This window comes from Fusarium sambucinum, chromosome I (assembly GCF_050947815.1).
Source record: "Fusarium sambucinum isolate potato_lamoka chromosome I, whole genome shotgun sequence".
In the NCBI taxonomy this organism is placed as follows: Eukaryota; Fungi; Ascomycota; class Sordariomycetes; order Hypocreales; family Nectriaceae; genus Fusarium; species Fusarium sambucinum.
The window spans coordinates 1,903,259-1,917,354 of NC_139294.1; the positions used below are offsets into that span (position 1 = coordinate 1,903,259).

Sequence of the window (14,096 nt, forward strand, 5' to 3'; positions counted from 1 at the left end):
TATACCAAGACAAGAGATTTTTGAGAACTTACGGGAAAGGGGGTTCAACGCGGGCGATTTGTTGCTGTTGTTTAGTATCGCGTCTTGTTGAAGATGAAAGAAAGAGAAGAAAAAATCACGAACTGCAGTTTTCTGTTCTGTAGTGGATCACATATTAGTAACTTTAAGCGACACAGTGATCCACTTGTTGGCTCTAGACGCGCAAGCGCCAGACGCTGTGTATCACCGCCACAAGGAGCCCCTCATCTTTCAAGCCACAAATGGCAAGCTCGATATCTCAACGTCACTACCCGATCTTCGCCCGCATCCCAACTTATCACTCCATTCCCGCTCTTCCCCCTCTTTGAAATAACTATTCTTCTTTTTGGATCATCATCAGGAGAATAAGACAATCATAATTCGTGTTTGATACGGAAATCAATCGCCATGACTGCAACAGGAACGAGCGTTTCGCTCCTCAAGTTTGTGGGCACCGTCTCGCTCGGCTTGCTGACGGTATGTCAACGTTCCATCTTCGACTTTTTCGACTTGAGTATCAAGTAATATTATTGGGCCATATTATAAAAATACTTGCGGAACCTCCAATTATACTCATTCTTGGGGCTTAAAGAAGGACATTGTTGAAAGATGACTTATCATGTATTGCCATATACAACCCATCAGTATCGCTAACTCTTGCTTCCAGGGCGTCTCATACTCCGTCTCTTCTCTCGCTCTCCCTGCTCTTCTCCGACTTCCTTCCTCAGCTTCTGCCTCTCACGGTCTTTCCACCCTGACTGCGACCCTCAAGACACCCGTTCTGGCCCTCACGTCTCTCGCTTCTGCGCCGTTCCTCATCAGCTTTTTCCTCGCTCCCCGCTCATCTCGCCATCCCTACCTTCTCTACACAGCTCTCCTCGCCACCCTATCATCTGTCGCCCCCATGCTAATTCTCACACCTGCTCCTCGACGTGCTGCTTCATCGGCACCTCGAAAGTCTTCGCGTGCTAAGATGGAGGCTAGCTACGAAGTCCTGGGCGATGCTCACAGTGAACCCGCCAGTGATGAAGATATCGAAGACATTAACGGCGAGGAAGTACGAGCTGAGGTCGAGGGGCTTACACGAAGCTACCTTGCCCGAACCGCTATCTCGGCCCTGGGCTTCGCTATGGCAGTGGTCGGTATTTGGGGCGATGGCGCATCCCAGTCTGTTGTCTACGTTTCATAAGAAGGACATACAGTTCTAAATTGCGACTTTGTTTCTGTTTACATAAATTGATAAATATTTCAAACATAAGGGCGGGCGATATACCTAGCATTTAGGACCATCTCCGATCAATACTATTTAATAAAGCAATTTGACCTAATAGTATACTTTGCCAGCCAAAGTCCTTAAATAAGTAACTCGAATTCTTAGTCATAGTTCTTTCGATAACAAACAATCTGATTTAACTATCTTAAACATGTTGAAATAGTCCAGGAAGGCAGCTTTACGCATCACTATCGCTTGAGGAACCGCTCTCTTCTCCAGGCTGCTTGTTGACAGGCCAAGCCCAGGACAGACAGGAATTCATTTGCTGAACTGCAAAGTCAACAGTTGTGTTCTCATTCTCTTCTGGATCCTCCTCTCCATCCTCAACTCGAGCCTGGACACTGAAATATCTCGATGCTGAGTACTTCTCGCCCAGTCTCTTGGCAACATCGTTGGCCTCGTTCAAAGTTACCAATCGGCGTTTCCCAGGGTACTTCTGCATCGCCGTGCGACAGAGATCCCACAAGGTCCCCCCAATAGTCTTGTTATCGAGACTCTTGTTTGAATGCTGCTTTTTGATACCCATAGCGGTCCGAATCAACGAGACTTCGTTCGCCTTGTAATTGTCGCTGAGCCCGAGAGTCTCAAGAAACTCCTTCCTCTGCTCTGGAGTATGGGCCTCAATTTCAACCTCACGGATGAAATTCTTGGGGTCATCTACTAGAGCATCCCTGACACCATCCTTTCGGCTTCGACCAGGGTACCCAGGCATCTCGAACTTCTGACTAGTGAGCCGGTCGTGGGCCAGCTCAGCCGGAGTTCGACCAACGGCATTCTCGCGGTAAACCAGGCTTGGCCTGAATTTTATCAAGGCCTGAGTCAGGGCGATCATGTCCATCATGATTGCAGTGTGAAGACACGTATCGCCTGCTCCGTTGAGCATCTCCAGTTCGTCGCCCTTGGAGTATTCGAGAAGGAGATTGAGCATCCGGATCATTTCCTGCTCCTTGCCATCGTATGCCCCTCTATACCCATAATAACGGCGGTGGTAGGAGTTGGCATTGTCGGGTTGAACCCCCGAGGCTTGTGAAACCCATGCATGCAGAGGCGTGGTTCCGTTCTCGGCTAGGTTCTTCTTCTGCAGGAAAAGATGGCTTCGAAGGTCGGTATCAATGAGGTCCAAAAGTTCGCGAAGCTGGTAATCCTTGGGATTACAGGCGAGCGCCGCGTGTAGAATGTTCTCGCCCTTCTGGTTGCGAGCAGATTGGTCGGCGTTGGCTGATAACAAGATCTTGACAGCGTCGATTCGTCCAAGACGACAAGCCACCATAAGAGGTGTGTCACCTTCGGTGTTCTTCTTCTCAATTGCAACTGGGAATGTCTCGGTGAGGAACTCGAGTACCTCGCTTGAATTTTCGCCAGGATTAGCCAAGACCGCGCAATGGATCACAAGCTCATCTGGAATAATCGTTAGTGTCTTGTACAGGACAACATGTCAGAATACTTACTGTCAGCTCCGAGCCACTTTGAGATCGCACGGTCAAAACCACCAGGGCTCTCCTTCAAGTGCTTGAATCGATAGTCCTCCTTAGAGGCCTTGGATTTAGCAAACTCGCCGTATAACCTATGCGGAGCATCTCCCAGGAAAAATTCAACGCTGTCGAGGTTACCAGCAAGAGCGGCATAAAGAAGAGGCGGTGTCCTTGGACCGCTGCTTCTGGTAACCATGCCACGTCCAGCAGTGGCCCAATCCTTCCTGTATGTTTGTTAGTGTCAAATTTGCAAAATAGGAAATGCCTTAGATCCATACCTCTTTCTTCCATACACAGTCAGTCCCTGGTAATAACGTGGTCTTCGGTTCAACTCCACGCCGCTCTTCTTGACAAGGTGATCGAGTGGAATGCCTGCGCCTGTCTGTTTGATAATCAAGGCAAGCATTTTTGTTTTGCCATGATCGACAGCGTACCTGAAGCCGTCTTGTGGGAAAACAAAGCCTGTTGGCGAATCATCGTCCTCTCCGTCCTCTCCGTTGTCGCCTTCGAATTTCTGGCTCGAATAGTGCTGCGCCAAGTCCAAGAGAAACTTGAGCCCGGTCATGTTGTCAACACATAACATGTGAGTAAACAGGCTGGTGTTGATCCAATGATAGAAGAGCCTCTCGTTCTTGACTGACCAATCGGTTGGCACTGACTGGCATATGACTTGTAGAGGCTTGGTGTGAGACTCAACGTTCAAGTCAACATGGCCAATATTGTCAATAGTGAACTGTTGTTGCACCTTCTCAGATACGATTCGTGGTTCGCCGTTCTGAGAACCATCAGAATCGTCAGAATCTTCACTGTATTCCTCATCATCATCATCATCGCCGGTGTCCATTCTGAATCGGACCTTGTCCTTCTTGGGTGGAGACCACTGTGCTTTTGCAATCTCAAGCAAGGCTTTGGCCACGTCGTAATGTCCTCGAAGTACGGCAATAGAGAAGGGGGTGTTGCCCTTGTTATCCCAAACGGCGATCTTCAGTGGTGCCTGGTCCTGTTCTGGGCCCCATGCTTGAAGTGAGAGTTTCTTGATCTTGTCAAGATCTCCAGTCCAGGCCGCTTCCATCCTGTAATCAGTTAGTAAAATTCACTACTCGACGGACCATCAGGTATGTGTACTTACAGTTCAATATAACCATCTCTTCTCCTTTCGGTCATATCGCGGTCGTTGTTGAAAGAGAAGCGATACTCAAAAGGTTTCGGGTCCTTGTCGTCTGACCTTCTGCTGCTTCGGCTTGAATCGTCTCTGCCATTTGTCTTGATATCAGGACGCAGCTCTGTAAAGGGCTTGGCACCTCGAATTATAAGAGCTTCTTCTACAGCCTCAAAGCCAGTAACAAGCTCCTTGATTGCCTCCCGCTTCTCAGACACTCCCTTAGGTTCTCGATTCTTCTTGACCTCCTTTTCGTACTTCTTTTTTCCTTCGACGAAGTTGTATCGATGCTCTTCAACTTCGCATGAAACAAGAAAATGGGAATATGTGCCCTCAATGTGACGTTTCAGGAAGTCATCCAAGCCTGGCGTCTCTTTTGGTTCAACTGGCCCTTGCTTCTCGCCTCTGTAACCTCGCAATTGCTTCAGCGAGGACCGAACCAAGTCTAGAGCTGAACGCCCCTTGTTGTAGTCCCGTCGGTACTCGTTGAAGATTAATTCCTGAGTTGCAATATCCAGTGGGTTGGGATCAGCGCCGTTCTCGATTAGCTTGATTGCTATATCAGTGTTGCCTAATCGAATAGCCATAATCAACGGCTGCTCTGTACTCTCACTGTACATTTGCTGATTCCTCTCCAAGTCTCCTAGGCGACCGCTCATATTAGAAACTTTAGCGGACTTGAGCCAAGTATCGAAGTCGATTTCGGATTTAGCGCCAGCGGCCAGTAGCTTCAGGACCAAGGCGACATCGCCGTTCTCAATAGCGGTACTGAGAGGCGCGATGACCTCTGAGTTCCAGTAGCTCCCGCTGGTGATCATGTGATTGATGGCTGCCTTGATACCTGTTTTATCGTTGGCGAGAAGGGTATCGACGAGGTCTTCTTCTCCAGCTTCGACGTAGCGATGAAAGGCACTGCACCCTCTAGAGTCGGCCTGAGCAGAGGTGGCACCAAGTTTCAAAAGAAGATTGGCCATCGACTTGGCCTTGTCGTTAGGAAGTGACAAAGCTAGAACCAAAGTCAGGATCGCCTGAGCATCGCCGTCCGTGAGAGACTTGACAGGAATGATCGAGTCAGACCCAAACTGTGCAATGTGTTAGCAAGATAACCATGAAAAGTGAGTACAGGCATGGCGATTATATTAAACTTACATCGCAAAGTGTTCTAACAGCATCCTCGTGGCCCTCCGCAATTGCCAGATGCAGAGGAGAACATTGGAGGTCCCATGCCAGGGCGTCAATGTCGAAAAAATCGGGTTCGTCTTGCGACTCGTCGGGAACCAGATCTTCGTCATTGTCGCCTCCGGCTTCTTTGACCTTGACAAAAGATCCTGTAGTCATAGATACGGCATCCACATCTGTGGCTTCGCCATCAATGAGCTCTCCATCAGAGTCTTCATTGGCCTCAGATCCAGCATTTTCCCCTGAGTCGCCATCTTTGGTGTCAGGCACGGACTTCTTCTTGTCCTGGCGCTCTTCTTCAGCTTCTTCATTCTCAATCGACTTTTCCATCAGAATCTTAATCATTGATGAATCGCCCCGTGACGCAGCTAAATGAAGAGCAGTCCTACCGTCTGCTAGGCGAGCAGTGAGGCGAGCACCATGGCCCACAAGGCACTTGACGACCTCGGGAGTTGATGCCATGACAGCAAGGTGGAGTGGTGTCCTGCCAGTGTAGTCCCTCTTGTTCGGATCGGAGCCTTCCTGGCCGAGCCAGTTTGACACATCTTCGAAATCGCCATCGACGATGGATTGGCAAAGTCGTGTAACGTTTCCGACGTACGCCATGTCGGTCCAATCATTCTCGGTAAGGGGGTTAAAGGAGCCGATTTGCTGTCGGCCAGGATCGTCGATCAGGAAAGAGACTTTGCCTTTGATGTATATCTCGCCCTCTCTCTCTGCGACCTCCTTTTCCTCCTCGGTAATAGGTTCGGGACAACAGCCACAGCAGTCTTCAATAACATCCTCAACACGTCCAAAGAATGCAGGATGGCGATGCAGGTACACTTTACGTTCGTCGGGCTGGTTCCACTCTGCATTGAGAAGTAGATCTCGTGTATAGCAGAGCTTCTCGATCCGCTTGGCGTTGAAGTGTTGTCCGTAGGGAACCGTGAAAGTATGATAGTTACTGACATCCTCCTCGGACAACCAGTCGGCAACCTCGTCCTCGTGACTGTCTTTGATGTTGCCATGGAGAACTTGATGTTGCCTATAGACCCTGGGGCGACCTCGCTCCTCCCTTCTCTTATCGAGATAGGTCTCGCGAGCCGTCGTGGTAGGTAACCTCTCCAGGACGAGCAGACGAGCCAGGCCTAGAGTCCTCCGGAAACTGCGCTCAAATATGGTAGGGTCAACTTTCTCCCTCGAGAAGTCAGGGTAATAGATTTCGAATGCTCTCTTGGAGTACTTTGAGAGCCTGTTTTCGTAGCTGGGCGAACGGCGTGTAAGATCGATATGGTTGATCTGAGTGATGAAACTCCCAAGAGCTCTGGGTGTGACATAGACCTAACACTATTTAGCGAAAAGAGCGAGTGAAGAGGGTAAAAGGAAAGCAAACCTGGCTACCATTGTAGGCTCCTCCGGCGGCATCGATGTCAAAGCCAGTAAGGATTTCGCTGACCGATTTGTAGACACGCAAAACGATCTTAAAATGACATTAGCACCCGTAGCGCGTATGAAAGTCCGAGAGGAACTGACCTGGATGTGTCGGACGGGGTATTGACTAGCAATCGTGATGGCGTATTTGGTCCTCACCACGGTGACCTCATTGAGCAGGGCATCCTTGACAGCCCGTTCGATTTTCTTGATCTTCTCGATGGCTTGCTCATGGGTGAGCCCATAGAGAAAGAGGTCGACATCAGAAGCAGGGCAGAACTTCTCATGGTAGTACTCGCGAAGCTTACGCTTGGTTGTATTAAACTCTTTGGGGACAGGGAGAAGACAGTTGACAACCGAAGAACCAGCAGCTACCACGTTTGACCAGTCCAGGTCGGTCAGAGATGACTCTGAAAAGATGTTGAAGTTCTTTTGGAACTCGGCCAGGTCGGCAACGGTTGCGAGGGAGTCATGAGGGCGACGTTTCTCATCAGGGAGGGCCATGATGTACTTGGACTTTTCCTCTTCAGACTCAGCCTCGAGGTTTCTGCCTCGAGTAGTGATAAACTTGGTGTCTTCTGTAAAGAGCGGAACCACATTGAGGTAAGGGTCGTCAAGAAGAGGGTTCTGACGATCCTGGGCATAGACGGATCGCAACTCGGCTTCATACTTGCGGTATGGCTCAAGTATCTCGGTGATTGGCGTATCTTTGTGATCAAAGATGTACTTGGCCAGTTGCGAGTGAGGAGTGGGAAGCTCAGGGAGATTGGCCATGATTGCGATGTTTGGGGAATGTGAGAGTAATAAGACAATGAAAGTTGTAGAAAAGTAAGAGGCAAGTAGAGAGACGGGTGAGGGGCAAAAAGAGTCGAGTGTCACACAAGTTTGGGAAGGAACTCAAGACTTTAACCAGACAACTGTGATTGTTGAATTGATAGATATTACAAGTACATTCACCTTGAAAGAAGTTCTTGAAGCTTTATATAATAATATTCGGCATTGCTGACAGCTGAAGCTGTTCTAACACCACAACGAGACCTAGCTTATTGCCCCACTACCATAAAGTAGATCGTCTGTTGGCGAGTAACAAAGACTAGAGGCAATAAGAAAACTTGACTTCTAAGATTTAGGGTGAAAGAAACAAAGCGACTAAGACATGGTTGAAAGTGAGATACGTTGGGGCACTAATTCCGTCTCTAATCACCATTGTAGTCGAGTATTTTTGGAAGCCCCGCAGGCCAAGATAGATCGCGTCCCCTAGCGCGTGTTAGTGACTTACAGGGGTATATGCTGCCTAAAGCATCAAGGGTCCAACACGCGAAAGCTCGTGATCTTGGCTACTGGGTAGCAGAAAAAACGGCCTCCCAAGTCTTAGGGTGTAAAAATAAGTAGTCTAAGAACTATATTCTAAGGAGCATAAAGTGACCGACTTATTTCGTCTCTTATGCTTCCAGCAGTCAATTTTTCTGATTCCCTAAGGCTTGGGTGCAAGTCTATCCGACCCGCTGATGCCTGGTTCTAATGGCAGAATCACCTTGTCGAAGCGAACAACAAGTGATGTAGCGTGAATATGCATCGTTGCTTCGGCTTCATCGTGAAAGGTTCGGCGATGAACTGTTTGGGTCAGATCCAGGCAGAAGATACCAATTGCTTGGATGAGAGCAATTGAGCACTCAAGACTGGGAATATTGTTTATCTCCCATGTCGATTCTATGCGGCGAATCGAAGAAGGATCATAAAAAACATTAGAGGAAAGTCTTGTCTTGGTACGGCGGATAAATGTCATGATGGCTTGATCACAGGATACTGTTTTTGCATTCTTGATAGTGCCTTGATGCTTCAGTGTATACAGGTGGAGATGTCTTCGATGCAGACGTTAAAGAATAAGAAGTGAACGACTAAATTTGACTAATTGATCGTTGTATCTAACCTTCGGTCACATCCAGCCGAAGTCAATGCAATCAATCAATTGAATAACGGTATTACTTTTTGATACGGATACAACCTAACAAATTCAACTGTAATTGCCGGACGATGAAGAGAAAAGAATACAAAAGAAAAAGAGGTAGTCGTCTCTGCTATCTGCAAGAATCGGAATGTTAATACTGATTCATTACAGTTCTTTACAGGACGTGAATCACGTGCTCTCGTACCTTCCACTCTATTGCCCAACGCGTGACGCGCCAGAGCGGGACAGCCAAATCCCGCCTGGGGCACGATAACAAGCAAGGCCTTTCCAAATTTGACCTGTTCAACCAAAACGACAACCCATAAACACCTCGATGTTTCTAACAGAGGCAGCTGAAAGACGCTCCTATACAATTGCGTCGGCTTCATGACTCGTAACAACCTTGCTGAGCATTTGTCCTGGCTGTTGAACGATCAAGCCCGCTCCAAGCCTGCAACACCATCTTTTCCAGTTTGCAACGACTCTTCTCAGGCTGACCTGTCCCAACCCCAGCACTCAGGCTCCCAAGTACGACAAACCTCACAGCCTGTTACATCTATTAGCATTGGGGACGATCCTCAGTCCATAAGAGACGCGTCCAATGGACGGGGAGCACCGGACCGAAGATTGCGGCAGACGGACCCGGTGATACTGGACGACGACGAAGACACAATGGGACGCCTCGTTCTGAGTTCCAAAGCCAAGAAGCCCAGTCTTGTCTCGAGACCACAACAACTTCTTACTCCGACTTCCATCACTCCGAATTTTTCAAGCCGACAAGACACCCCCGTCAAACGGTCTAACGAGTCGCCACCCAAGAAAACGCCCGCCCCGGTCCCAGCCCGACTATGTACGAGCAGCCCCGACTTCCCAGAACTCAAGACAGGTGGTGTCGATTATATGGACCTGACCGACGATACCTTTGCTTCTTCCGATTCATTGTCTTTCGGTAGCGACGTAAAGCTGTGGCGTGAAGACTATGCGACTCGACCGGAACCAGAGCCAGCTGTTTCGAGTGGCAGGAAAAGAAAGAGCAATGAGATTACAAAAGAGGAATTCAGCGACCTCGGCGATATTCCCGATGTCTACGAACTTCTCGGCACCGAACCTCCACCCCCTAGTCCGACTCGATCTGCCCGACGAAAGAATGGGACACTAAGTACTCGAACTCGGCGAACACGCGATGGCTTCACCGATCCCCCATCAACCATCATTCCACCGATTGGAGAGGAAGACCATGATCTCCTGCTGTCACCCTCAAGAAGAGTTCGCAGCCAGCTTACCCGCGAACCATCACCGCAGAGAACGCTGCCAATTATTACTGCTAGCCAGAGCCCAAGGAAAGCTACAACCCCTTTGAAAGCGCCTGACAGTTCTGGAACCTCTAAGCTAGTTCTTGAGGCACTGTCTCCTCAACGAGATACGGAGCCCGGGGGAGACGACCTGGTTATTCCTGACTCTGACGATGACTTTCTCTCACCACCTTCACGCCATGATTCTCGAACCATTCTGGAGACTTCAGCCAACACAGAGTGTGCTGAGCCCCAGAAAGAAGAATCGCCCGCACCTAGCGCTAGGATTGATCTCCATTCCAATTCGCAGCGCCAAATCTCTTCCGGCTCAACTGCCACTGGCAGACCAGTAGACACATCAAGTAGCTCACAGTCTACTAGATTGATTGTTGATGATTCTGTGCTCGACCCGCTTGGCGAAAGTTCATCTCACTCAACTCAAGAGCCAGCGCTTCTCAAGCAGCTGGCCTCTGACCCCTCCATCCTCACAAAATGGGGAGGGTTTATTGACAAGCTTATCCAAGATAATGGAAAGAAGTTTAGTCAAGCCATAAAAGAGCGTTGGTCTAAGCCGCAACGTGCAGAGGTCAAGGCGGAAAAGGAGCGTCTGAAGCGGCAACAAGCAGCTATCACTGAACTCGCTGGTCCTGTTGAAGATTACCGAATATTGGATGAGAAACGAGATCAGTTGGCTCAGAAGATTGAACGAGCCTATGCAGAAAGTCTCGACACAGACGAGGACGAAGTTCGGCTCGATGATCTTACTGACGAAATCCAAGAAACTGAAGATGGGTTGACCAAGATCATCCGCGATGCCAGGCTCGACATCGATGGGTTTCTGGAGACCCTTCAAAAACTATCGCATATCTCTGCCCCTGCACCAGTCGTTGTACTAGGCACCCAACCTGCGTTTCAGAGCAGTGTTAACATGTCTGTACCTCCACGAGAGGCGATTTCGGCCAGTCAAATGGGCACACAAGTGGTGCACCAGACTCAACTGCCCAGAACATCTTCTTGGAACCCTCCGGCTTCGAGAATTGAAGCGTCACAGGATATGAGTGTCCTTTCACAGGAGGATGACGACTTCTCTGCTGCCCCCTTTCCAAGAGACTCTACAAGAGCCCCTAGGGTATCTTACCAATCAAGGGTGACGACGAATCATATGATGGATCACATTCCCATAGAAGCAGAGTTTGATGGTCTTTCGGACCTAGAAGATATGCAACCCCCTCCACGGCCCAGGCCTGCAAACAACTCAGCATATTCAAGCAGCAGTCGCAGAACGCCCCAAGGGAAACATCACCGAGCCGTCGAAGAATTTAGCGACTTCAGCGATGATGAGGAGATGCTTGCTTTTGCGCAGGACTATGAGACCCGTCAGTCGCTGGCTCCCAACTCACAAGACTTCCGACAAATCTTTTCGGAGACTTCTGGCAATGCACTGCCATCTGCAAAGTCACGGACTTCATACAAGAAGCCTTCGGCGACACCAGAAGCAATACCTTCTCAGTTGATGAAGTATTCGTGGTCTCCCGAAGTCCAGAGAATGCTCAAGGACAGATTCAGAATGAAGGGTTTTCGGTGCAATCAGCTCGAAGCGATCAATGCTACACTTGGAGGCAAAGATGCTTTTGTCCTAATGCCGACTGGTGGAGGTAAATCGCTGTGCTATCAGTTGCCAGCTGTCATCAAAACTGGCAAGACCCGTGGTGTCACTATTGTGGTATCACCACTGCTCAGCTTAATGCAGGACCAAGTTGATCACATGAAAAATCTGGGTATACAAGCCGTTGCCTTCAATGGAGAATGTTCAGCAGAATACAAGAGGCAAGTGATGAGCGTTTTCAACGAACGAACTCCAGAACTATTTCTCGAACTGTTGTACGTCACTCCAGAGATGGTGAGCAAGAATGTCAATTTCAACAATGGGCTGCAAACACTCCATCGCAAAGGTAAATTCGCTCGCTTGGTCATTGACGAAGCCCACTGTGTCAGTCAATGGGGTCATGATTTCAGACCAGATTATAAAATACTTGGCCAAGTACGCCAAAAGTACCCAGGCGTGCCTGTCATGGCGTTGACAGCTACTGCGACAAAAAATGTCATCGTTGATATCAGACACAATCTTGGAATGGACGACTGCCAAACCTTCTCACAGAGCTTCAACCGACCAAATTTGTACTACGAGGTTCGGCCCAAATCGACAGGCGAGAAAACCATTGAAAGCATCGCATCGCTCATTCAATCCAAGTACGCTAACAAAAGTGGAATTGTTTATACAATCTCACGAAAGAATGCCGAGAAGGTGGCTGAGAGTCTCTCGGATAGCGGAATTACGGCCAGGCATTATCACGCAGGTTGCGACCCTCAAGAAAAGGTTGAAGTGCAAAATTCCTGGCAAAGAGGTCAAGTCAAAGTTGTTGTTGCAACAATTGCTTTCGGGATGGGAATTGACAAACCGGATGTGAGATTTGTCATACATCATGGACTCCCCAAGAGTTTGGAAGGTTACTACCAGGAGACGGGTCGTGCTGGAAGAGATGGAAACCCGTCGGACTGCATTCTTTTCTACGGCAAAGCGGACATAAGAGTCCTAAAGAAACTGATTGCCGATGGAGACGGTAGCCATGAACAGAGGGAGCGCCAGATGTCGATGTTGAACAGAGTCACAGCATTCTGTGACAACAAGTCTGATTGTCGGCGAACCGAGATTCTTCGTTATTTTGGTGAAGATTTCTCCCCTACGGAATGCAATAAGAGTTGCGATAACTGCAAAGCTGGATTGACTTTCGAGCAACAAGACTTTTCAGAATACGCCATTGCTGCTATCAAGGTCATACAGGCCCAGCACCGTATCACAGCAGTGCAGTGTTCTGACATTCTTTTGGGGAAAAAGTATCCCCAGAATGAAGCAGAACTATCCGAGGAGTGGCACGGCATGGCGAAGGGTTTGAAGAAGCACGAGCTCATTCGGGTGATTGACAAACTATCTGCCGAGAAGGCTTTCAATGAGGACAACCAGGTCGGTCGGCATGGCATGGCAATTCAGTACTTACGCCTCGGACCAACTCACCGACTGTTTCTTTCGGGCCAGCGTAAGCTGATGTTGTCCATTCAAGTACCAGAGCCAGGTGCGCCAAAGAAGGCAACCAAATCTCGAGCCAAGAAGGGCAAGGCGCCGGCCGAGGAGGAGGTCTCAAACATGCCATCGACGTACGTCTCTTCACCTGTTGGCCGTCAGAAGAAGCCACGAGCAACAGAGAGTGACCGTGGGAACAACTCGACTGCATCATATTCGTGGGAAGATGCAGGCTTTGTGGTAGACGATGAGTACGACGAGGACGCATTCGATGAGCTCCCGCAGCATCGACCGGCGAGACCATCGTCTCGTACTCCAGGCCCCCCTATATCAGTTGATACCGGCTTAGAGAATCTAGACGAGATACACCGAGACATAGTCGAAGGTTTTGTCTACGAAGCAAGACAAACAGAGGAAAAGATTCGCAACCAAAAGAGCCTGAGGAAGCCACTTTTCACGGAAAAAGACTTTCGGATTATGGCTATCCAATGGACCACCTCAATTGAGAAGATGCGTAGGATCCCTGGCATCGACCCCGACAAAGTCGATGAATACGGACCCAGGATCGTTCACATACTGCAGAAGCACTACAACCACTACCAAGAAGCGATGGACCCTAGGAGCGGCGGCGGAGGCCAGGATGTTGTAGATCTGATCAGCTCAGAGGGTGAGATGGATGACGAAGATGCCGATGAGGACGAGGACGGTGAAGATTCACACTATTTCAATGGAAACTCCCGACCAGACGTCCAGGCGTTCCACAATAGGCTGCAAAGCCTTGGGAGTGCGCAAACCCAAAGCAAGCCAAGGGCAACCAGCAAAAGTGGCGGAGGTTCCAAAAGATACTCTGGCGGCAAGAAGTATCCCAGCAAGAAGTCCACAGGTGGTGTGACGAAGCGTAGGAGCACCGGTAGCAGCTCTGGTCGCAGAGCGGGCAGCTCATCGACTGCTGCCAAAGCCTCAGGCAGTGGCTCGAGAACACTGAAGAAGGGGGGTATTGGGCTGATGCCCATGTAGGAGGAGCAGAGATCAATTAGTCTTTTTGATTCACGAGCACACGACTAGAGCGAAGGATGAAGGAAACGGCGTATATACCAGTGCGGCGGAGAACTGCAGGATGGACTATGAGCTTTTTCGACGACATGCGCGCTTGCTTCTCGCTACTAAGATCATACCCCTTTGCAGCAGGGCAGGGCAAGAAAGAATTGACATTCCAATACTAGAAATCATCAAAACTGTTTATGAGCGGGCGGGGAGTTGATG

General features: G+C 49.2%; 3 protein-coding genes across 3 annotated transcripts; 2 read left to right on the plus strand and 1 right to left on the minus strand.

Moving 5' to 3' along the window:
* Nucleotides 1–426: 426 nt before the first annotated feature.
* FSST1_003358 (uncharacterized protein) lies at nucleotides 427–1,207 on the plus strand (the record flags this gene model as incomplete). Its single annotated transcript, XM_083229432.1, has 2 exons — nucleotides 427–495; nucleotides 686–1,207. The coding sequence occupies 2 exons, from the start codon at nucleotides 427–429 to the stop codon at nucleotides 1,205–1,207; spliced, it is 591 nt and encodes a 196-aa protein (XP_083086788.1).
* A 262-nt stretch (nucleotides 1,208–1,469) lies between these two features.
* FSST1_003359 (uncharacterized protein) lies at nucleotides 1,470–7,288 on the minus strand (the record flags this gene model as incomplete). Its single annotated transcript, XM_083229434.1, has 7 exons — nucleotides 1,470–2,689; nucleotides 2,740–2,987; nucleotides 3,042–3,836; nucleotides 3,893–5,004; nucleotides 5,072–6,424; nucleotides 6,477–6,563; nucleotides 6,617–7,288. The coding sequence occupies 7 exons, from the start codon at nucleotides 7,286–7,288 to the stop codon at nucleotides 1,470–1,472; spliced, it is 5,487 nt and encodes a 1,828-aa protein (XP_083086789.1).
* A 1,561-nt stretch (nucleotides 7,289–8,849) lies between these two features.
* FSST1_003360 (RecQ family ATP-dependent DNA helicase) lies at nucleotides 8,850–13,850 on the plus strand (the record flags this gene model as incomplete). The annotated part of the gene is made up of 1 exon (XM_083229435.1): nucleotides 8,850–13,850. One exon carries the CDS (start codon nucleotides 8,850–8,852, stop codon nucleotides 13,848–13,850), a length of 5,001 nt encoding a protein of 1,666 aa, XP_083086790.1.
* Nucleotides 13,851–14,096: the final 246 nt, after the last annotated feature.